The sequence below is a fragment of the Balearica regulorum genome, chromosome 16 (assembly GCF_011004875.1).
Source record: "Balearica regulorum gibbericeps isolate bBalReg1 chromosome 16, bBalReg1.pri, whole genome shotgun sequence".
Lineage (NCBI taxonomy): Eukaryota > Metazoa > Chordata > Aves > Gruiformes > Gruidae > Balearica > Balearica regulorum.
Genome location: NC_046199.1, coordinates 13,188,522 through 13,214,098, shown reverse-complemented (window position 1 = coordinate 13,214,098; position 25,577 = coordinate 13,188,522). Strand labels below are relative to the sequence as shown.

General features: G+C 40.0%; 1 protein-coding gene and 1 long non-coding RNA gene across 2 annotated transcripts in view; both read right to left on the bottom strand.

Moving 5' to 3' along the window:
- Positions 1–333: 333 nt before the first annotated feature.
- Positions 334–6,713, bottom strand: PRELID3B (PRELI domain containing 3B). Its single transcript, XM_075768331.1, is given in 7 exon segments — positions 334–2,434; positions 2,437–2,503; positions 3,162–3,264; positions 4,115–4,185; positions 4,950–5,039; positions 5,411–5,579; positions 6,456–6,713. Coding segments are annotated over 7 exon segments (729 nt in total). The 5' UTR covers positions 6,488–6,713; the 3' UTR covers positions 334–2,237.
- Positions 6,714–15,855: 9,142 nt separating this feature from the next.
- Positions 15,856–25,577, bottom strand: part of LOC142604104 (uncharacterized) — a 53,193-nt gene continuing 43,471 nt past the window's right edge. The window contains exons 2-3 of the long non-coding RNA XR_012838018.1: positions 18,676–18,748; positions 15,856–17,270 (exon numbers count right to left, since the gene is read on the bottom strand). This is a non-coding gene — a long non-coding RNA (uncharacterized LOC142604104). The remainder of the gene's footprint in view (positions 17,271–18,675; positions 18,749–25,577) is intronic.

The window sequence follows — 25,577 nt, the reverse complement described above, 5'->3', positions numbered from 1 at the left end:
TTGTTTCCTTCTGTTCTTACAATAGTGAACATTAGAGTCCCCATGCAGAGACACATGCCTTAACAGGTACATTGTAACAGAATAGAAATCTTGGTCCAAGCAGACTGAAAATCTGTCCACAGGATCTAGCAAACTGTGAAATTTGGTCGCGTTAATGTATCAGATTTGCAGAAAAGCAGTTATTAAGAAGCAAAGAAGACCATAGCAGCTGTAAATGTGCATTTGAGGATATGCATTTCAATAAAAGAAGCTACTAACTCCAGAGTATTTCTTCACCTTCTTCCTCCTCATTTTAGGTTACTCACCTAGCAGTTAAAAAACCCAAACAGAAAATTTCAGGAACTAGCCAGAACTCAGATAAAATTTTATTTAAAAGGTGCCACATACAGAAAGCCATACTCCCTGACAGAATGGGAATGCAGGCATATAAATAAAATAGAACAAAGAAAATCATGATCTTTCACGAAGTTGCTGAAATCTTGCAAAAAGTATTTTTTTTCAGTGCAAGGGCAAACCATGAGTTCATACTGTACAGTCCTTAGTGCAGAAAAATTAGGAAAAGAAAAAAATTGACTTTAAAATGCCAAGTGATGCTAATGGCTAAACAAACACTTAAAATGAGTTTCAAGCTTTGCACTTTTATCAGAAATCATGGTACAGTTTTGCAGAAGTTTCATGTAGACTTTTAAAACTGAAATGCTGTTTCAGTTGTAATAACTTCCTGTAAAGAATGGCAAACCAATGATTTCAATTTATTAAGCTAGTCTCAAACCATTTTTTTTAGAAAAATATTTAGAATAGTTAAAATTTTAGAAGTTATATATATACAGCTGTTTTTTCTCCCCTACACAAATCTTACAGAAGATTGTGTTCCCATGTGTTCACCACCTAAAATAAGCGCTGGTTCTCTACATAGCAGACACTATTCAATAGGCAATTCTGATATAACATAAATGGCATGCAACCTAAAATGTGCTGGAACAAGGGACATTACAGTTCTTAAAGGCAAAGAGAGAGTCCTGAAATTACTTGTAAGCTTAGAATCAAAATTCCAGGAGGAGCCTCTGGCACCAAAATACAAGCATCAGCTAATTCGGAGCCGTGTCTTTACATTTTTCCTTCACAGTGAAGGAGCCTCAGGGACAGAGAGCCTCTGCTGCAGTCAACAGCACTACCAGCAGACTCATATGCTATGTAAGGAAGGATGTCAAGGTCTGACCTTTAAGTTCCCACAGCTAATAACTGGTGACAGTACCAAGAATCTACAGCAAGTACCAAGAAACAAAACACAAACTGTAGAAAATGTTTTATTCTGAAGGTTTTCATTTAAAGAGCCTTGTATTGTGAGCAAATTAGTTCAAAAGGTAAAGGACCTTCTGGAACTTAGAACACTATGTTTAAATGAAAGGACAACAAAATGTTCAGTTGATGTTATGGGTTATTTCTGGAGCATGATCAAATTAATGAGTGTATCATTAACATTCTTTACTATTACTGCCCTTTAGGTTTAGTATCTCTTTAGCCAAATTCACAAAGGTTTTTTAGTCCTTTAAGTGGTTCTTTGAAATGTTGAAGTGAACACCTACTATTCTTAGATGCCCTAGCAGCTCGCAAGATTTTAAGGCTCTATGCTTATTGTACCCCTTTATTTAATGTGCTTTTAGAAATGGAGATACTTGTTCTAGAAGTTTAAGATAAAATTTTATTTTAAGTTACTGCACGCCCAGCTCATTAATGTCACATTTAGGAATAGAATTTAGGTCTTAGTAGATAAGAGACACTTTGTGTGTTTTACCTATATTGACTGAAAAACAATGAGTACCATGTTAGGTCAACCAGTCAAGTTAAAAAGCTTATCAAAAAATATTTTGTACATTCTTTTGTATATTTCAAGCATCAAGTAATAAACTTTCTATTAAACCAAGTTGTATCACACAACTATCAAAAATTAACAAACAGAACAATACTGGAACAAACCATTCTGCTTAATTTTGGGCTTGGTCCCAAAAGAGGTAGTCCGTAAGTCACACAAAAATAAAAATTCCACAGAAGTTAATCTAACATGCCAGTCTCCTCCACCATATGCAGCCTCATCGCTAAATGAGGCTATTTCATATCTGACAACATTATAAGTTAGTGTTCATGTAAATACAGGAACTATACTTGAAAATTATTTCTTCATCTGTAACCGAAATTCGGTCCAGCTGAACCAATATATTAACTAGGCATCAGCCTCATTAGTAAGAATTCAGCTTTTCTCCAAATGAAATTTGAAGCAGGTCTAATACAGGTATGCCTTTAAATAACAAAGGATACATGTATTTAGGTTTGGAGAGAAGCTTCAGATTGTTAAACCTCGTTAGTAACACAGGTATATTTACTATCATTTCTCTACAAATGCTGCTGCCGCCATTGAATTCCTCATGGTTCCTCTTGCTGAAGCTGTGAACTCTTCAATTTCAGCATTCAGTCTCTTAATTACCCATTCCAACGCTTCACGGCCCTACAGTTAAAGAAAAGTTTATCAGTGTATAAATCGTAGCAAGTAAGTAAATAGGTTAACCCCTGTCTTACTGAAAACGACTAAAGACACAACAGTTGAAAAAGAAAGAAAAGGTACAGAAATATGTGCCTCTGACATTTTTTACTTCAATAACCACAGTACTGCAGGAACATTCCTTATGTCAGCAGCGCTCACGTTACAAACCACAAAAGGCTTATCCAGATTGTTTTATCATTCTTGAGGCTGAACTCAAGACAACTTTGGATTCCCAGAGGATTCACTCTCAAATAAAACAGAACGTCATTACTCCCACATAACTACTTCAGATCTGTCTGAAGCAAAAGCTAATAGATGGCATCAAGAGGGCAGCAAAAGAGTGACAGTGTCAGACGGTTAAGTGAGTGGAGATGTTTTTCCAGTGAAGATTCAGAAAGCTTTGCCAATAATACTTTATTATCTACATTCACAAGAAGGAGAGGGGAAAAAAAAAAAAAAAGCAAGTCCAGCAAGCAGAGCATTCAGTCTTTACAGTAAAGGCAGTAGAACTATGCGAACCCTTCCTAAGACTGTTAACAAAGCCAAAGAGTAAAATAGAGATTTTTATTCCCTTTGTCATTTAGCCAGTGGTCACACATTTTACACAAAGGGTCATACTTACTTTATTAGCATTGGAAGAAATTGTGTTTGCCATTAGCCCTTCTAGGTAACTGCTGAGACTGACGCCTTTTACAGATATTATTGCTTCTTGTGTCAAAATGGTTCTGAAATAGAGAGCAGGAAACTGAATTATTCTGAGTAGTTTAAAAAAGACTGCATTACTGAAAGAAACTCGTTCCTCCCCAACAAGTACATTCCCTCATCAGCTCCACTGTATAACACAGAACTTTCTGTTCCATAAACACAGCCCACTTCCACAGTTCTTAACTGCTTTATGCTTCTACTCATGAAAATAAACCCCAAGAGTCCCCACTAAGTCCAAGAGTCCCTTTGTGGCACTCAACTATTTCCATCTGCAGCAGCAGCAAGTTAAGAGTGGAAACAGCAGATCTGGAGTGAAGGTTAACTGGGAAAACAGTATTAAGACATCCCCTTCAACAACAGGGATTTAACATTTCTGACTGTCGTGAGAGAAAAAAACTTCTTATGTTAGAATCCCTAGAAAGAACCTTCGTAATTATCATTAGTTCCAGCAGTACAGACCCAGTAAGCTCTAAAGTTGCGTAAAAAAACTCCACCCAACACCAAAACCCAAACTTCCAAAATTATAGACTAAAGGCAGGTATATATGCCTCTAGTGCAGGCTCTGTGCTCAGACTGATGAAGTGATCAGAAAGGAGGACATGGTAACTGATACAAGCTCAGTTACAGAGAGGACACAGGACAACTCCCTGAAAAGCTGAGCTGAACTGGACTCCATCATTGCAGGACACTGAGTTTCCCAGTAGTGCTCTGCAGAAGCAATGTCACTAGAAAAAATGATAGCCCATTTAATTAATACCATAACAGAGGTGATGTAAACCTCACATTCTGTTCAAGGGAACCCACGGGAATTGTCAAAGCCAAAGTCTGCACTCTGGATTCAGGGCAATCTCAGGACAAAGAGGTACTTACTTGTCTGATTCGTGAGGGTGTGGTTTATAGACAAGCCTCTCATCTACTGACACTAGGTTTGTAAATGAAATCTGCAGAATATAAAACAAGATTACCCCTTGATAAAAATATTAAAGGAATGCAGTAAATAAAACTGCAGATTGCAAACTAATGCTTATATCTAATTTAAACAGTACGTGTTTCCTGCAAGCATTAGAGTTGTAGAACAAGATAGAGAAATCTCCAAGTTCAGCATTTGCTGATCTAATTCATAGAATCCCAGACTGGTTTGGGTTGGAGGGACCTCACAGCCCATCTAGTTCCACCCCCCTGCCATGGGCAGGGACACCCTCCACTAGCCCAGGTTGCCCAAAACCCCATCCAACCTGGCCTTGAATACTTCCAGGGAGGGGGCAGCCACATTTCTCTTTCCTTAAGTTTTTTTGATCATTTACCAATATACACTGACACATTTATAAAAACATTTCAACAGTGGGATCAGACAGATGGGAGTAGTACAAAGAGAAAAATGTTACATGATTCGGAAACAGTGACAGTGTACACCAAATGGCTTTTAAAATTTTTTTCTTAATACACCCCCCCCCCCCCAAAACTACTGCGATCCTGCTCATCAGTATGTTCAGATGCTTTGGTCCTGACAAGTTCCAAAAACCTAGTAGCTCCTTTCTGAAAAACAGAACCAGTCAGCTATAAACATGTTACTTAAAGGTTTAACTTGTATTGTTCTAATGCAATTTTCAAGTAATTTTCAAGATGATTTTCCTTTTCAAATTTACAAGGAGTTGTTATAATCTGTAATCTATTTCAGTTACACAAACACATCTAGAGTACTTACATTACTGGATTTCAGCTCCATTGTTTTTTTCACTGGGTCAACAACAGAGTGCTCCTGAACATATGTCTTTGTTCTGCATGTGCCAATGAGCTAGAAGACAAGCAAACATAGATGAAATTAATTATGCTAACCAACTGCAATGTTTTTAGTGCCTTTAAATGCATAAGTAACTCTTATAGTACTGAACAGACACTAGGACAACAGGATTAGGGTTTAGTTTAAAATAAAACTATTCAGTTGAGGTAGATCACATTTTTAAGATGGAAAGAATTTAAGATCTAGGCAATTTTTGGCTATCAGGAAGTCACTATGTGTACTGCTATTGAGCCTTCCTGATGCAGAAATGCTTATAGTTTTAAGCCATTAAAAGTTATGAAATTAAACATGTCTATTACACCACCTGGTTCACAAACTTCCCCTCCCTCCGGCATCCTTTCCAAGCTCTGCAACGCAGTACGTACAGATTTCACAATGGAGGGAATTCCCCATTCCGTACTGAGGAGTCTGTGGCTGTGCAGCTTCCCGCTGGGGTCCACGTGTCTGTCCAGGACATCGACTCCCACCACGCTGGGGTTCATGGGATTCGGGTACTTCTGCATGGCAGCCGTTGTTACCGTTTCCCAGGGGTGACTGCCAAAACAGAATCCAGGCACAAAGCTGTACACACTTGGTTTTTAAAAGGATTTCTATTAAAACTGAACATATACGTTGATTTATATTTTTAAAGCAGTGCAGTTTCCAGTTCTCAACCCCACAAATATCCTTCCCTAGAGGAAAACATCTGTTTCGTGGATCAGACAGTGCTACCTGCAAGTTAAGCGGACAATACACCTCATTAATCAGGACTCCTGACTTCAATTACCGTCCAGCTTGTAATTTGATAAGAAAGTTTCCCTGTGACATAATGCTTTTTTTTGTTTGTTTTAGTAATACTAGAGTAATTTATTAAGCTGTTTCTTTCCTCTAACAAATATCTCCTTTGGATTATTTTTCAACATAGGTGTTTTGGAGCACTTGAGCCCCGACAACATGAAGTGACTCTCAATGCTTTGGTCAGCCCTACACCTCGAAGGCGAGGACAGCACAAAGATAACCCTCGACACGGCCGGCACCGCACCTGGATCCGCGCTACACCGGTACGTACGACTCCTGGTTTGGTCTGTAAGTGGCTTCCACCGGCTGCGTCCCCTCAGAACGCCCAGGCGCCGGCGGTCACCCGCACACACGCCCTACAGCCGGCTCGGTGCTGTGCCCGCCGCGCTCCGCCGCCCGGCGAGCCGCTCCCCACGGCGAGTGACCCCGGCGCGGCAAGGACGCGCAGGAGGAAGGTCAACGGAGGCGAACGAGCCGCGGCGGCCAGAGCTGGGCTGCGGCCCCGAGCCGGCCCGGGGGGGGGGGGCAGACGGCCCAGACGGCAGAAGCCCCCTCGGCCCGCCGGAGGAGCGGCTGCCCTCCCCGAGGCCAGCCCTGCTTCTCCCCTCAGGCCGCCCCCCGCGCTACACTTACTCGAAAACGTGCTCCGAGGTCCAGATCTTCATGGCGGCGGCGGGAACGGGGCTGGGCGGGGTAGGGCTGGGCTGGGCCGGGGGCGCCGCCGCGCTGTCCTCGCGCCCCGCCGCTCCGGCAGCCGCGGGGCCAGGCACTACCGCCGGCAGCCACTGCGCCTGCGCAGCGCGGGGCGAGCCGCAGCAGTGCAGTAGGGCGCGGAACGCTGGCTTCCAATCCCCGCGCGGCGCCGCGTTGACGTCAGGGGTCACGTACCGCGTGACAGTCACGTAGAGACCCTCGGCCGCTGCGTCCGAGCGGCGGCGGGTGTCACGCGCCTGCCTGGTGGCCTGGCCGCGCTCACTGCGCCTGCGCGCGGTGGCGCCGCTTCCGCTGCCCTGCGGGAGTTGGCTGCTGCCGGCGGAGTTACTGGTGTCTCGCCGACCGCGACGTCTAAGGGTGACGTTACGGCGAGAGCTGCCACGTTTCTTGAGTTTTTCCCCCGCTGTGAGTTGAGGTGTGGATAAGGAGCGCAACTAGGTAGCTTCCATCAACTAAGAACTGAGGTTTAGTTACTTTTGAAAACGTTTCAAGTTACGCAAGTGTGTTCTAAGACGCTCATTTCGTGAATATAAGTAGTTAGCTTTTGTAAGGCTTAATCAGTTAAAGTTGGAATTAATACGCAATTCACACTAACGCAGACCTTCAGAAGCCCTTCTGCTACTGCCTTGGCTAAAGTGGGCCAACGTTAGGATTGAGTGAGGGCACCGCGTACTGCACCGTTACGGCATTGACTGCTTTCGGGGCAAACCGTTACACGGCTGTCGGTCACCAGAGGGCGCAGAGATCCTCTGGGTCTCACTGGTGTAACAGGGGCACGTGCTGGATTGAAAGACAGGACACGTATAAATGTTATTTAACTGATGCCTGAGCAGTCATACTAACGCCCCACCCAGGCCAGCTGACTGCTGCCCTTAGCCAACGTGTTTTGTAAGTACACTGCCTGGAAGTTATTTTATAACCAACAGTTACAAAACAGCCTCTTTACTATTTTCCATGTGTGTTGGTTTTGCGTGGCAAGGTTTTGGTAGCGGGGGGGCTACAGGGGTGGCTTCTGTGAGAAGCTGCTAGAAGCTTCCCCTGTGTCTGATAGAGCCAATGCCAGCCGGCTCCAAGACGGACCCGCCGCTGGCCAAGGCCAAGCCAATCAGCGCCTCTGTGATAACATATTTAAGAAAGAGAAAAAAACAGAGAGCGCGTTTTTGCAGCCAGAGAGAGGAGTGAGAAGATGTAAGAAACTCTGCAGACACCAAGGTCAGTGCAGAAGGAGGGGGAGGAGGTGCTCCAGGCGCCGGAGCAAGATTCCCCTGCAGCCCGTGGTGAAGACCATGGTGAAGCAGGCTGTCCCCCTGCAGCCCATGGAGGGAGGATGAGGGGGTGTAGCGATTCCACCTGCAGCCCGTGGAGGACCCCACGCCGGAGCAGGTGGAGACACCTGAAGGAGGCTGTGGCCCCGTGGGAAGCCTGCACTGGAGCAAGCTCCTGGCAGGACCTGTGGATCCGTGGAGAGAGGAGCCCATGCCAGAGCAGGTTTGCTGGCAGGACTTGTGACCCCGTGGGGGACCCACGCTGGAGCAGTTTGCTCCTGAAGGTCTGCACCCCATGGAGGAGACTCACGTTGGAGAAGGCCGTGAAGGACTGTCTCCCGTGAGAGGGACCCCACGCTGGAGCGGGGGAACGATGAGTCCTCCCCCTGAGGATGAAGAAGCGGCAGAAACACCGCGTGATGAACTGACCGTAACCCCCACTCCCCGTCCCCCTGTGCCGCTGGGGGGGCCAGAGGTTGAAGCCGGGAGTGAAGTTGAGCCCAGGAAGATGGGAGGGGTGGGGGGAGGTGTTTTTAAGATTTGGTTTTATTTCTCATTCCTCTACTCTGTTTTGCTTAGTAATAAATAAGATGAATTCCCTCTCTAAGTTCGGTCTGTTTTGCTCGTGATGATAATTAGAGAATGATCTCTCCCTGTCCTTATCTCGACCCGTAAGTTTTTTTTTCATTGTACCTTTTCTCCCCTGTCTAATGAAAGAGGGGAGTGATAGAGCGGCTCTGGTGGGCACCTGGCCCTCAGCCAGGGTCAACCCACCACACCATGTTAAGAAGTGCCTTCTGTAACAGGCAGGCTGTTCCAGAATGGAGGGGTTTCAAACTAACTGTCCTGAACTGCTTCTCTTACTCATCCTTGGAATAAACCAGAAGTGATATACAGGATTAATAGAGCAGTAAGTAATCAGTTATAGCAACAAACAAGCCCACGTGCATTTAGTGGCACATCATCAAGCACTTTCTTCTAAAATTCTCAAGGTAACAATGTTGAAAGTGTCTTGAGTTGTGTAGAAATTGTACTTTTTTTGAACAGGGAAACAGCAGGACAGCATTTCACGGACACAACTCTTGACCAGTGAGCAACTGTTGCGTGCTCATAACTGCACAGTAATGGCCTCACTGGAAAAGGTTGAGAGGCAAATTTCCCAGAAACAGGTCACTTCACACAGTGAAATTTCTAGCATCTTTCTGCAGCGCCAGAAACCCTCGCATCTGTGGAAAGGCTTAGATTCAAAAAATTTGGTATCTGTTTCCCTATATGTTGACAGTATCTGTCTAATAATTGAAATCAAAGAGAACATTATTTCAGTTAAGTCTGTCCAGTCCCAGGTACTACCAAGATGATCATTAAGGACCACAATGGACATCTACAAAAGAATATAAAAGTCTGTGGAAAACCGCGGTGAGATTACATAGTTCATACGTATCTTTCAGGGGCTGTTTGCTTATGACTCTGCTAAATGCAGCTGAGGCTTAAAATGGGCCTTGTGATGATATGCTTCATGTAGTTTTTGGCAGACCAACGTCTTTCAAGTTAAGAAAGACTTGAAATTGCTCTTGGAATTGTGGATGAAAGTGCTCTGAGGTTCCAGTGAATTTATTTGTAGAACAAGGCATTATGATTTTGTATTTTCAGACCCATGTTTGCCAGCAGAAAGGTGTGAGTTGTCCCCTTTAAGCACCCTCATAAAATATCCATCACTTTGACGGCGAAGCATAAGCATCAGGAAATAGGTCACAACCCAAAAGTCACTTTATCTCCAGCATTGGGTCCACATCATTCATGCGCTCCATAATGGCTACCAAAACCCAGACTGTCAAACCCACTCAGGCTTAGACAATTGTGGGTTTAGCTTTCTGGAAGAAAAATACAGGTACTGTGTCGTCACACTTGGAAAAGCAAACACCATTCTGGTTCAAAGCCCTAATCCCAGAGATCAACTAGACCGCTCTGCAGTACAAAATGTCACTAAATTCTAAACTGAAAACGGTTTGGTGACAATGGCAGTGATTCAAGCTGCACTGCTGAATGAAATGAATGCAAGTCAGAAGTGGCATTCATAATGGATCACCACAATGAAATGTTACAGTAGTAAGATGCAGATGACTGATACAGTGAAGAGTAAGTGGGGAAAGTTCTGTATTTAACTCCTGCACTTCCTTGCACTGGTCAGGAGATGAGCTCTGGTTGCTTACGCTGCTTCATGTATCACAACACAATTTTCAAATTACAACTGTGGTGACTTTACTATTTCATACACTTAAGAAAAATGTATTTGGTGTATTTTTTCCTATCATATTCCGAAATGTAGCGAACACTACAATAATACTGCACCAGTTCCTTGATCTGAAATTAAAAGTTTTCATGTGTACGAAATATTGGTATTCACATGCAATATTAATGAAAACCATCCAAAGGTCTTGTTCTTTTCTTGAACTGGAAAAACAAGTTCCTACTCCCTTTGTCAGTCTGGCAGTTGTACTGGCAGAAAACTTAAATTATCGATGTTTTCTTTTCCAGACATACCTCTTCAATGACTTTCATTATACAATTCTTAATGAATATCCCAGTTATAAAAACTTTTTCACCATCAGCTGCCAATTCAGTGTATGAGGCTGTTTGTTAGCGCTTGGCTGTATTTTCCTGTATGTACTTCTTAAAAGAGTTTTGTTGGATAGCAAAACTCTCTTTTCAGTGCTTCCAGAATCAGCTCTTTAATGCCTTGCAAGTCATTATTCATGTCTATCAAAAGGTCACCTCAAATTGTACTTCTAATAAGCAAATACCCTTTTCAGAAAGAAAGCACAGCAGTAGCTCAGTGTAGGTTAGTACCAAGTCCTCTAGTTTTTGCTCATATTTTTAAAATGAATTTTGTTCAAGTAATTTTGATCCTTCCAGATTTCTGATTAGCATCAAAAGGAGACACTAATTGGGAAATGCCACCACTACACAATGCATCACATCCTGAAAACATGGTGTTAGTTGCAAATAAGTTTACATGATGATACATTTACTAGGTCAGGACAGAGCTCAAACTGTATCATGGATTAGCATTCAGATGCTTCAGTGCATCTCTTTCTCTCTTCATCAAACATAGATGGAACAAAAGTATTTCCTCCTCAATACTGAAAATGTGGTTTTATCGAAATAACCAGCATTCTTTACCAGTTTTTTCTCCTCTGCATGGCATTAGCAGTTGCACTGCTGATGTTGGGTCCTAACAGCTGCTTCCCACTGCTTCAGCAAGCTTGTCTCCCATTCCAAAACCTTTCACTTTCTTCATAACTGATGTAGTCCCAAATTCCTTGGCACAGCTTAGGTCTGCACTCATCATTTGACCCAGGGCAGAGGGAAGGGACAGGAATGCAGCAAACAGCATTTAAGACCACTGAGCTCTATACTGTCTTGAGCTACCTGCCTGAATCAAGGTAGCTGCACTGTCAAACTACACTCTATGCAACTGATTTCTCAACTTCACCCAAAGCTGTTAAAGATGGCTGGAACAGATGCCATCTGAGGTCAGTTACTGCCATTCTTGAGCTGCTGATACTCATGTTGCACTGGAACAGCTGTTCATATGGCCAGGATGAGGGCTATAAGGGAACAATGCAGCTGAATTTCTGTGTTCTGCACTGTGAACCATAAATGGAACCAAAAAATGACTGAAAGGCCATGCTAGTAATGCAGAGGAGGCAGTGAGGTTGCAAGACCAAGTGGTCAGGGCTGATTAAGCCAATGCTGTGTACCCCACAGAGTGCCTGCTGGAATCAGAGCTTGGTTTTAGCTAGATATTCAACAGTTTCCTAAGTTCAGTGCATTTGTTCTTCATCCACTATCAAAATACTGACTTTGTATTTGTTAGTATCACGGAATTTGGTTCAACACAAAATAAAACACAGATCACTGTAAGACAACCAAATGCCTGTATCATTGACTTTATCAGTCAACCAGGAGAGTCTTTTTTTTTTTTTTTTTAATTCTTTAGGGCTCTTCCTCCTTCAATTTGAAGAAAAATCGGATTATAGAAATAGTCAACAAATCCCTTTCCCTAATCCCCCATGTTCTGGTGAAAGTGGCTGTCAAGTTGCATATGAAATGCAAATACAAACTTTTACAGGTTATTATTTTCTATCCTGTGACTAATATCTATCATCCTCTAAGAAGGGACGAAATAGCAGTAACCATATCAACTTTCTGAGAAAAGTTGCAGGTATACCTATTTTTATTCCATTCACGCCTTCTGTGTGGAAAAACCACAAGAGGGGGCTAGATTTCCATGAGGTTCTCCACGTGAAGACCTGTTGCTTGGTAGTCCATCAGAGGGAAAGGACTCGTACTTAGAAGTCACACAACAAGCTCACCTCCAAGTATCCACAGCATTGCCATATGAAAGAGGACAAGGTCCCTACTCTGATTCTGCGTCCCAGCAGCAACCACTCTCAAAGGGCTGCGCATCTCTAAATCCAGAGCATATTTTTCTGCAGAAATAAATTGTTCCCCTGCTTCCATGTTAAAATGTGATCTAGACAGAAATTCCTCGCTAGAAACAAATCAGAAAGATACATTCAGCCCCCTTTTTTCAGTACTTCAAGACTATTAATGAAAAAATCAACATAAACCTAAAGAAACATCCCCAAATAAAGATAATAAAAAGGTCCATTTTGTGTCCTCTAGTTAAGCCTAGTTAATTTGGCCAAAATGTAAACCTACAAAAACCCCCTGACTTACTGCTGGACCAGCTTAGTGATACACTGGCTGCTCAGATGCAAGACTTCAGCAGCAGAAAAATGGAGGAGACAGGAATGTATGGCCTTTAGACCACAGCATGTTCTTAGACCAGTTTAAATCATGTCTGAAAGTACAGCCTAAGCAGCCCTGCACAAATGCATCATAGTATGTTACACCACAGGAAGGTGCTACCCCTCCAACATACTCCTGATCTACACTCATCTTCTGCTAGCGGAAAAATGAAAGGGACTGTAATTGGCAGTCTGATCTCTGGCATAGGTAACCTACAATGAATAATAAACACATATATCCAAAAATCCATTGCTTCTGCCAGTGCCTTCCCAAAAGGACAGAAAAAACCTAGACGTTTTCAGGTAACATGTATATAAATAACAACCTTCTAGCATCTTTGTATGCTGACCTTCAACATTTGCCTTCGTCACAAGGACAAGTGAAATACAGGCAGCAGGAATCCTGTGAGACTCTAAAGATTCAGAACATCTGGTTGCCTGGCCAGAAAGTTTCCAAACCACTTTTTTATGCCAGGAATTTAAATCAAATGTAAATCTATGGAATGGAAATAAAGGATAGAGAAGTCAATTGCTCACACAGCAATATCAAACCCAGACTCATACAATCTGATTCTATGTACTATTGCTTACATACATGTCTTACTGCAGAAATGAAATGCAGTGAGTGCAAACTGCAACACAGAAGTTTGTCTCTGACAGCTTTTCTTGTCTTTTGGGTGCAAAAAGATGACACAAAAGGCAGAGTATACAATGAGAATTACTTATTTTCAGCTGCCACATTCTATTTCCTGTATCATAAAAAAGTGGAGATACACTTTCTTCCTTGTTATGTCTAAAACCAATAAGGTACTAACTCTTTTCCACAGATTTATATGCAGATTCAGAATTTGTTTTCCAACACTGATTGCATAAAAGAGTTCTTCCTGGAGTTTCTTAATATATATTATTTTTCTACTGCTTAAATCTTTCATATATATGTATGCATGCAGAACTGTCCTACAAAGGCTGTAGTCAAAAAAGAGCTGCTGTTCTCTAGCATGATTATGCAGGGACCTTAAAAAAAAAAAAAAAGGATGTAGTTTCTTAACAATACTATTGCAAACCTATTTCCTGTTTCAAAATTATGCTCATTTCCTTTTCAGACACATTTAAAAGTCTGGCTCCCAAAATCATTTCTAAGCTGTAAATAACATATGATCTTTTGAAAGCCATCTGAGATTTGTTTGTGGGAAGGGGGTGTCCATACTGGCGTTTCCACTTACTCAGTAAAGCAGTCAAACTTCTAACTTATTAACATTATTTACCAGGTTGCATAAATGACTTCAAGACTGGACAATTACAGCAAATGTGGTTTGGTCACGTTTTGCTGAGAGTCAATGAATCCCTGGGTAAGGGTGGCAGGGAATGAACAGAAAAGCAGCACATCCTTCCCTTACGAGGCTGCAGATCTCTGTCAGCTTTTTATCGTCTGCAGTGATTGGCTGCATTTTGGATTGGTACCTGCCCTACAGAAAAGGCTAAGTTTAGAAGTCAGTCACACGCACTTCCTTTGCTCAGTTTTTACACACTAACACATTTGCTCTGCTGTTTACACAAAGAGTTGTATACACAAATCACAAGACTTTCCTGTCTATGCCAGTAGGTTTGCATCAAGAAACCTAGAAGGGGTAAAAATTACATTTAATGACCTCACAAATATTTATTCATGCAAATTCAGGTGCCAGGAACCTGCTATGATAAATACAAATTCCTAAAAATCAACAGATGGGTAATTTGTAACAAAAAGTTTTAAAAATGTAGCTTTAAAAGTGTAAATGGTAAGTATGTAGCTACTAGGAAGCCGGAACTTTTGAATAACTGATACATAGCAGTGCTTCAAAAAGCCTTTTGAAAAGCTAATGAGGCAGAAAGTTGAAATTATTTCAGTGAAGGAGTAGTGCCAATGGTCTTACATGATCCATGCTAAAAAGCATTCAGAGCATCTTATTGATTAGGTTTGTAATCATAGCTGAAAAATGCAGGTCTTTTCTCTCTGTTGTATGATCTTTTTGTTCTTTGTAATCATAAAGCTAAAATCATATTCAATTTTGCATAGCATGAGGCTGACCTCATCCACTGCTAAAACCCAGGCAAAACCATTTTGCCTTTCCATTTGAACAGGCAGCTGAATCTTCTCTATCAAGTCAAGAAAAAGCCAGTGCTACCGAAGCGATACTTTTAAAACAATATTTCTGAAGCAGTCAACTTGAATGCATTGCTTGATAATTGTTTTTAAAGAAACATTGGCATTTTTTTTCTTTTCATAAGTATCTGATTCCTGCACCAAAGGACAGTCTTAAGCTAAAATAAACACCATTCACTATCAATGGAATGTGCTGGATCACATCTGATGTGTCTGTATTCCACTCTAAGATATTCAGAAGCCTGTGGCTGTCTGACTGTGAAATAATAGCATTGTATAGGAACTGCTAATTGATGATACTGCTACACCGCTGCTAAAGCACACTCATTTTTAGCTAATTGAAGCTAAGAACGTCAAGGAGAGATTGAGTTTTTATTACCTAGCCTTTAATGTCTCTCCCTTCCCCAAATAACGCCCACACCTTGAAAAAAAACCCACCAAACCCCACCAACATCCAGACATTATCTTTGCTTCAGAACATTTAGTTTAAGTTAGGGTATATTAAAAATGTGCATTTAATAGAATGATCTGGCACTAGCCCTGGAACAAACATTGATTTTCAGATCCCTTTTATTTTATTCTTCTGCCATAAAATGTCCTAAGAGGCTTAGAGCTGCACACCTTCAGAGTACTGTTGCTTCATATGCAAAACTGGCCCAATCCCTGCCTTATCAAGCATGTGATATATCTACTGCAGTTGTGGAACATACTGCTCACACTGTCTACACTAACTAGGCTCTAACACTGTTTATATCATTTGAATGCAAATAATTTTTTCTTATTGGCTTTCTCCCCCACCTGACAACATACAAGATGTAAAAATAAACACACACACAATCACACCCAGTGGCCATCTCATTGCCTCATCATTAGCACATGGGCTGCTCCTAGGTGAGGTCTTCCACCTGCTGTCTGTGGTGCATTCTTTTAAGATACTCCAATTGCCATAGTGAAGCAATATACCATTTATACAGGTGCACTTATGTTTTGTGGCAGAGGTCTTAAACAGGTCGTACGCAGCCCTTAAATGGCTTTTGCCTAGGGAATGATTTGGTTTCAATCTAAAAACTGACTCCAATTTTTTAACAAGTTATGTGCTGTATGACTTATTAGAACCATGAATTTTGACTTTTTTTTTTTTTTTTTTTTTTTTTAATTTCACAATTTCCTTGACTTCCATTGTTCAGGGAGTTTGGTTATGGCTATAGAAACAGTTCCATCTTGTCCATGTCATTAGTGGGAGCAGCAGCTGCCACCAGGTGTTTGACTTAAGTGCAGATACACGACGGTGTACAGTTCATGGATGCAATCTCACTATTCTGTTGTCTGGGAAACAGTCTCTTAAACTCTGCATAATATGACAGTTACCAGCCAGATAATGTTTTTTTCTTGCAAGCATCACAAATGGGCATGTGATCAAGTAGGCAGATGATAATCACATGTTATTACCCACAACTCATGAGCAAGCACAGTAACAGCACAATTAAAGACAAACCCACATATTTTAAAGTACTTTGAAATTGCTGATGATTTTGTGTCGTTTGGAAATAATCATATTTCTCCCCTACATCTGATCCTTGTTTAATTCTAAGGACAACAACATTTCTTAGAAAAACACACCATGCTATCAAACATTTGTTGAATGCAACTTCTAATGCAAAAACCTTGAAGACCCAGTGGTGACAGGCAGTGGTCATAACATATGTTAAATCACAGACAGAATTCATGGTCTTCAAACCTTGCTCCTGTATCCAACATTTATATACAGCTCTTTGTTTCAGAGGTCTTGTACCCAATCAGCTACCTTTTGACATGGTTTAAAGAAACCCCAGCCTGAAAATAAAAGTTGAGAATCCTTCATATGCAAACTACTGCATGAAAGTGGCTACTTAGTCATGAGTGATGACTTCTTAGCTATCACAGAGACAATTATCAGATCAGTTATAAATCAAACAATCTTGAGACACCTCTAGCTTACATCTGCCAGTGACTGACCACAGAGCTGTGATGAAGGCAAGCCATCAAAACATTTTTGTTCAAAGTTTTGTGGGACAGAGAACATTTAAGTCTTTTTATGCTGTCCTTAGTACTGAGATTGTAGTTGCCACCTCTTGGGAGGGGGAGGATCCAGCTTCAGCAATCAAGAGCATAAGACCACATCTCTGGGACTACAGTCCTTGGATCTTTGATAGTAACAGCAACTGAAGGCTCAGTCTGAACCTTCTCAGCTGAGCTTGACAGCAGGAATTCCCAACTCCAAGCTGAGAAGACATTCTGGTGTTTGGATGGAACTAACAATCCACAGAGAAACAGCTAGCCTGAAAGTCAAAAACTGCACCAGAAAATGGCCCTTCTCCTTCTGGGGATGAGGCACCCCAACAGTTTAAGAGTTTTGATATCTTATCAGGCCAGTGGTAGTTTCCTGTTTGTAGCTTCACTGAAATGGCTATCTTTTCCAAGTAGTCTTTGGAGAATTTTTCATGAGTTTATTTCATCCAACTTAAGGGATAAACTGTAAAAGAAAACCAAATAAAAAGTATTAATCAAATAGGAGAAGTTAAGATGGAAACATAGTGCAAGTAAAATAAAGTAACAGAATAGTCTTCAGGTATAGTTGGGACAGAAGTATTTTCTTTCATGGTATTCTCTAATAAACATTTTAAACTAATAAACAGATTCCATAAAATCATTACTGTTAAAATAATACATTTCCATTTAGGAAAAATCAAAATCAAAGGCAACGAGATGGTGTAATTAAAATTGAATGGCAGAGTCCAGCTAGATAAAAAGCCTGAATCTGCACTGTACTGTAACCACTATCTGACACTTACTACAGGCTATGGATGGTTTTTTTATATACTTAACTGTGAGATATTCTAGCACTTAAGGAAAATGAAAGGGATATGCAGGAAAACTTACAATCTTGGAAGCCCTGCGAACTGTCCTGATCCAAAGCTAAACACATTTAACAAACAGGCTTGTACAATCTTTTTAATCAAGATATGTATACTATGTATCTTCTAAGTAAGGGGCTGCCAAATGTCCAGTGGTATGAGTATCATAGGAACAGAAAAAACAAATACTGTCTGAACAGCTGAACACTCCCCTGAGCATATGGACTCAAACAGGGACTGATGCTGCCAGATACATTAGCAATGAAGGCAGCAGGCGTGGCGAGTTGTAAGTAAAACTATGATATTAATAAAAAACATCCACAAAGCTTCATTAAACACAGAACTTGGAGACAACCCAGTATATCCTTGCTGATATACTTAAAATTATAGGAGTACTTTCAAAATCATCTGAACACCCATACAAGGGATCTGCATGGATTTAAACAACAGTTTAAACAACTACCTGTAAGAAAGACCCTTCCTTCGAAACATGCTAGTGAATAGTCTTTTTAGTTCAATAATTATTCATCTGATTATTTAAATAATTGTGAGGATCAAAAACATGAAAAAAAATGTCTGCAGAATTAGGACTTAGGCAAACCTCAGATGCTGAATCTCTTCTGTGCTTGCTTAGAAAAGACTTTCTTCAAAAAGTAATTCCTCATCTACTTGCAGGCTTTTTTTAAGGCCTATATTGAGTATGGTATGTCACCCAGTTTTTAATTACTATATTTTCTTGTTGCCTCCTAAGAGAACCTAGTCAGCACAGGCATGCATTCCAAAAACTGCAATACTAAAAAATAAATACCAGAGAATCTGTTTTCTGAAAAACGTGGCTATAAATGGAGAGAAGGAGAACATCTGTTAGCCTCACTAAAACACTCACAACTTTTGGAAGATGAACAAAATGGGATTATACCTGTCAGTTTTGTTAGTTAAATTGAGCCCATCAATTTATTCTGTCTTTTCAGAAATAATATGAGAAAGTACTGAGAGCTCTGACAGTTCATAGAGACTACTTACTAAGCCAACAGGGAATACCAGCACTCCGAGATGGAATCTTTCGGAGGTAACAATCTGGATAGCAAACCCTTCCCTGTGGCAGTTGTGAATATAAGAACAAAATAAATTATGACACATATCCCAAACAACAAAGCTTGCAGAATCTAAACAGTTAAAGAAAATGTTTTAAAAAGATATTTTTTCAATACTTTATTTTTGCTGTATTGATTTTCCAAGGGAAAAATATGACCATACCTAGCAATTGCTTGTCCTGAAAATAACTGACATTCCTTTTCACTTGACTTAAATCTACTTAAACATTTTGCAGGGTTTGCCACATTTATTTACTAATATTAGAGAGGCTGTAAATATTTTGAAAGAAAACAAATATCATTTTCTGTGTTGACATCTTAACTGGCCCATTACATGTCCTGAAAGTGGAACGCCAACAAGTTTCTCATTGACTGAGAGTTTTCCTGTGAGTTTTGCATTGGCCTACAAGCTGCACCTCCCCTGGCAGCTCCGCATTTCTGTGACTGCGCTCTCAGCCTGCAGACATGCACGTCTTTGCCCAGAGCAGAGCGAGTTCTAGTTTGAAAACCTTTTCTGGGGGTGGAGATTTAATAGACTAATTTTTAATGTTCTTTAAGCCGAATTCAAGGAAACCATTTTTGTTTGGTGTAGGAAAGAAAACGTGTCTAAGGAGTCAAATTCAAGGCTAAATTAGAAGGACCTAACAAAAACATTACTCCATTTAAATGATGATAAGAATATTGCTGAGGTATCATTGCATCACTGGCCTTATGAGTGGAAATTAGCTGGGTTTCAAAACTGACATGTTTCTGAGTAGTTTTTGTTTTCCTCCTTCCATGAAGTTCAGAGGAGGTACTTTTTTACCAATTAATTCTTTGTGTTTGGATGTTTTCTTTATACATGTTAGAATGGTACCTGTAGTTGGTATCTTTTCAGATTTTCAGTGTTAGGAAATGTTCCCATTGCAAGCCATAATAATTAGTATTTTGTGTAGGAATAAAGAGGTAGAATATAACCTTCCTGGTACGTTTTGATTAAATAAAAAGATAAAGAGAGAAAAGATAAAGACAAAAAGTGTGCATTTACAGGCTTAAATTGTAGTAACTAAATAGTACAGTCAATATAATTAGCCAGGAAATTATTTACAAGTGACAAGTTAAGTGATGAACGACCACTAACTCAAATAAAAACTTATTGTGTCACAGATTGTTCAATGGCTTTATTCAAGAAAATTAAGAAATACTTAAGCCCACAGAACTCTAGTGAAATAAGCACGTAGTAGTATCACAGATGTTGCAAATATGAAAATGTTGAGATTTTCTCAAAGCTCTAGGATCAGCTAAGGACTCAGTTCCCAGGAAAAAATTAGTGGGAGTTGTGCTTCCAACTCACATGTATCATTTTCAGGATCTGTCTTAGATCTGTCTTTTTCCAAGACAAAAGAATGGTTCATCTTGGATTCAAATTTAAGAATTCACAGTACCCAATTCAGTCATTTTCTCACTGAACTGTCTTACAGTTTGTTTTTTCATTTCCTTGCATGCATGCACATAGGATGTGTGTGCAAAGGAGTCCTGGCATAGAACACATGGCTTAAAAATTTGCTTTCCTGAAGTAGTTTTACTAATGATTGCTGTACCATCTTTTTCCCTAAACCTTTGCCAATGCTAGGGATTTGGAAAGGTAGGCAATTATTGAAAGGGCACTGTAAGTTTAATATACATTTTCTTCTAATGCTGTATTTTTAATTTGGAGCAGCCTTGAGGTGTTTATTAAATTGCTAAATACTTCAGAGACTTGGTTTTTTATTAAAATGAATCCTGAAAGGATAGTTCAGTCACGGATCTTTACAAACACAATAACTGAAATATATAACATGAGGACAGCTGTTAAGATGACTGTTTCCATAACAGCACACATCTACAGTAAGGTCCACAATGACACAGGATACTGTTTCTATGGTAATAGAATGTCTTAGCCTCAAGGATGCACTGAAATCCATTAGGAAAAGTAGGAACTAATGTTTTAGATTAAAAGCACTTCCTTGTTTATACTTATCTGTGTCTAGCCCCTTCTTGTCACCTTTTTCTTATACCTATATTGTAAACTTCTTAGGTTGGTGACTCTCTTCATCTTGTTTTTCTAAAGAAATAGGTGCTATCTAGTCATTCTGTCTGTCCTTGTCTTACAAGTTTTTAAACTGTTGGTTAATTTTAATCAAGTTAGACCATGGGACTGGTATATATCTACTGACTGGGACTCGGTAGAGTGCAGAAACCCAGAGTGGTGACACCACTAGTAGGAAGTCCCTATGGTGAATTCAGTTGCTTTCTGTGTGGCCTGCTCCTTGGCCAGACACCCACAACTGGGGACATTGGACAAGCTGTGCTGAGGCTGAGGACAGGAGGAATTGAAGATCCCGGAAAGGAAGGGTAAGGGTGTAGAATATGCATTTATGGTGCTTTGTAGACACCTCAAATTTGTTACAAGTAAATTGTAACAAATAAATTAGGAGTGTTAGAACATGGTGTGGTAACAATTTCAGCATGGTATGAGCGTGCATACAGACACAGACAGGCACATAGATCAGACCATCCTGGAGTTTCAGTTTTTGTCTTCAGAAAACATGAGTTATGCCCCTGCTAAGTAATACCAGTTCTTAGCAACACTGGTGCTCTCAATTCTTTGTGCTTTTTCCATGTCCCTATATACAGAGCGTGCTAGATACTTGGCTGTAAAAATTCTCCCAGATCATTCTTTTGGGGTCAAGTTTACAAAGGATTAGTAATATGTTAGGAGTTAACACCTTGCAGATTCACAACAGAACCTCTGCACTTCTTTGCAGGTGCCCATCAGAAATCAAATCTAATACAACTGAAAAACAGAGTATTTTCATTAATTTCAGCTCATATTTTGTGCCAAGATGAAGGCATTCGGGGACAGGTGTTTGGAAATTCAGCTTTGCCAAACAGATGCTTGTTCAGTACAGAGTAATTGGAGCTCTCTTCATTACCACCCTATCACCTGGTACTTTAGAAGCAAAGCATGGTCAGGGAAACTTCCAATTAAAAGTTAACTGTCACATTTAATCGTAGTTATTTAAGAAATCTTTAGTAACTTGTAACAGAAGAACAAACAGGCTAAATCTCCACAGTTTTGGACATAACTTATTAGCATGGATAGAAACCCACATTTAAATATAACAACAGATTGCCCATTCCTGTTAAGAACTCAATGACTTTGGAGTACCAGAGACTGAGTCTGGGTGTGGTGAGTGTTTGGATGCTGAAGACTTTTCTTAGCAAGTACTCAGTATTTCAGGACAAGGACATAACAAATGTTAATAGCTGAAAAACTGCTGATGCAGTTTTGGTGTCTGCTTTTGAAAATCGGAGCCATTAATGGTGTCAATAAATTACAAAAAGTCATGGTAATCCAATTACTGTTATTTTAAAACATTAAGGTTCCTTTGTAGCTATGGAAACAAAAATGCAGACATTAATGAGCAAGGGGGAGAAAAACCTGGTGTTTCCTTGACAACAGATGAAAGCATAGCTCCATGAAACCCAAAGGAGAGAATGACAGAAATACCTTTTACCATGACATACAACTGAAATACAAGTCCAGTGCAATAATATACTTCACCCTGTCAGGAAGCTACAAGTACTTTTTTCACATGACCACTTCCCATCTTTACGTTGAAGTTACCCAGTAGCATGTGGTATTCTGTATGTTTCATTGACCATCTTCATGAGGGTAAGAATTAAAAGGGCATGCTAAAGACTGTGGTAAGAGCTGGAACGCTTTTGTGGCATGCATGGAGCAGATAAGTGTTGTATATAGCATGCTGAAAGAACTTGAACAGGCTTGAGATGTAAACCATAGGTGCCAACCCTGAGACTGACCTAGTGCTTTGCATTGTGGATGTGACTAGTGCACTCTACAGAAAGTTAACCGTGGGCAGGGTGGACACTACTATTTCACACCCAGGTGTTGAAGAGCAGTTGTTCCCTCGAGTGCATCATAAATTCTGTGTACATATATATATAGTACCTCTTTTCCTAGTGAAAAACTGTATAAATATTAGGTAAGAGTACGACACAGAAAAGGATACAAGGAGTGTGCAACTTTAACTTAATCACTATCACTTGAAATTTAACTGGCAGCTCTCACACAATCCAGAAATATTTTTGTCAGAGGAACTCAACATTGTTCAAAGACAATAAAAAAAGAGAGGAATTGTGATAGAGGTAAATACGAGGACACCAGTGAGATTACAGGGTTATTTGCCAGTGGATAGCCTAGAGCATAATAGAATAATGATATGGAAAATAATTTAATGAAATTAATAAGTGGGAGAGTTAATTGACAAATTTCCCATAGCCATTTTGGAAGAACTGAATCTTCAAAAACAGGTCTTCCTTCAACCCTATCCAGCTTAGGGAATTAGGAGCATCCCTTCATAGGGGGAAGGAAAGTACATCAATCAGTTCAAAATCCTAAATTGTTTTGTGTCTATAGCAATAAAGAGCTGGATACTAAGTTACAAGAATGTAGGGTTTCCTTGACAACATGTTGAGAAAAAACACAATTACATAAAAGCTTATGGGGAAAATAAAAAACTACATAGTTGAGTTGGCTGACTGGTGTGGAATGTGGGTTTACCTACGTGACTGGTACGGGTCTGGGGTCCTGGTGATGAGAATGCTGTGTTTCTACAGTCCTAGTTATTGACGCTTCCTTTTACTGGTTTTGACATTGATCTGAAAGTTGGTTCAAATGATCAATGACCCTGTCAAATTCTAGTCTCATTTTCTGTAAAGTACCTTTAAGTAAGTGTAGCTGGTGGATTTTAGAACATTTCTGAATACTGTCAGAAGTTCTGAAGTTATCTGTTTTTCTATGACAAATAAGAAACAGATGGAAAAATTAGTATGACTATACTGTAGTTTGTGCATGTGTAAAAAACAGCTAACCTTGCTGACTTTTTGAGTTGAAGCAACTGTTCCTCTGAAAGCTACGTTGCTTTTAAGTGCATAATTGTAATTACTCATATTTATGATGTGATATGCCTAAAAATACTATAGGTCATTATTCCGGCAATCTAAAAGACCTGGAAAGACCCTTATTCCTCCTGCAAAACATCTAGAAGAGGCACCATAACATCCTCCATTTTTTAACCTTTAAACTGTCAGCAAAAGAATGACTTGAGCGAGGAGGAGTAATTGGAGCTTGCTTCATTACCACCCTGTCACCTGGTACTTTAGAAACAAAGCTAGACTCACACATCTGCTTTTTCTCTCAGATGTCTTTTTCTTGGGTTGTAGACTGTCCTCGTGAATTAATCCATAAATCTGTCCTTGACCAGATCTGCTTATGCTGAATTAACACTAAAAACCCAAACCAAACAAACCCCCAAATCAACCCTGACTCAGCATTTAGCGCCTTACCTAAACCACATTGAATCTAAATTTGGAAAAGAGGTCTGTGGGATTTTAATGGAAGATGGTTTGAGGCTAGCTTTTTTTTTCCCTTTGGGTGAGTGTGTACATGTACAGCCCTGCTGTTGGGGTGTGAAAATAACCCAAGCACTTTAAAGAAGGAATTCAATTCTCAGTGAAACACTTAGGTTGTATGCACAACCAGCTGAACCTTTTCATTTTTGTGATTGCCTTAGCATTTTCTCAGCAGCCTTTGAGTCTTTTCCCTATGGGATCCATTACTTCTGTCTTGTGTTTTGTTTTTTTCCCTTGTGCTGGCTTTTCTTTGGCAAGTAGACTTGTGTGTGCTTCTAATGAAGCTCTGTCTCTCCCTTTTGCTGTTCAAGCACATTTTTGTCTTTAAGTTCTTTTGGACTTTTTTTCTCGGCATGGTCTGACCAACATGTGAGAGTTACGCTCCTCTTTAGGGTGGTGGTTCTTGCTGTCTTAACAAATAGACAAACGTGCCATATGAATCTTAGTAGTTGTTACGCAGTATTGATATAAGGGTAATAGTTGGCTGTCCAGTTTACTAGAATGCTTTCATTCCTCCTGCTTTGAATACTTTTATATATTCAAATTTTTCCAGACTTTTAATACTTGTTTTAAAAGATTCTGTCAATTTAGAGAGCTGTGATCTTTGAGGAAAGAAAAGCATGTTAAGTGCCATGGTGGAAATGTGCCTTTGATCAAATGAAAGTCGTGTAGGCAACCATGATTTCTGTACATTCAAATTTAAGAGTTCACATCTATAAAAAAAAAAAAGGCTATATGTGATAACCAATAGCAATATTATGTTATGATTCTTTATGGGGATTAGTCCTCAGAGAAGATTAGGTGTATTTAGACATTCCAGATGTTACTTTATCTGCAGCAAAGTGGCCAATACCATGGCAGAAATGATGAATGCTGCAGTGACTTGGAAAGACTACTACAGAGTCATTATATATAGCTGTCCATGACATACAGAGACAAAAATGAGCAACATGTACCTTTCAGAGTTACTGCTTCAAGCTATGTATTTTGATACTACACTTTTCAAACTGGGTCAAGAAAATTGTAATTAGTATTTTTTTAAAAATATGAATTATAGTAAAAAAGTCAAATGATACTACTTATTAATCACGCACAGTGTTTAACTGAGCAAGAAGTGTCTTCATTGAGCAGACAGTACCCAAGAATAATTTAGAGAAAGACAAAGTAATAAAAAAGGTAAAAATCTGTCTTTTTTACTTCTATACACACAACAAAATTACAATTCTAGGAAAATTACCAGTTTTACTGAATTGATTTAAGCAATTTCAGTTTGCAATCTACATCATGTTGTACAATTGCACTCTGCATGAATGTAACCCTGCTGGGAGCCATATTTCTTTTCTCTCTAAATATGCACTTTCCTATATCAGCTGA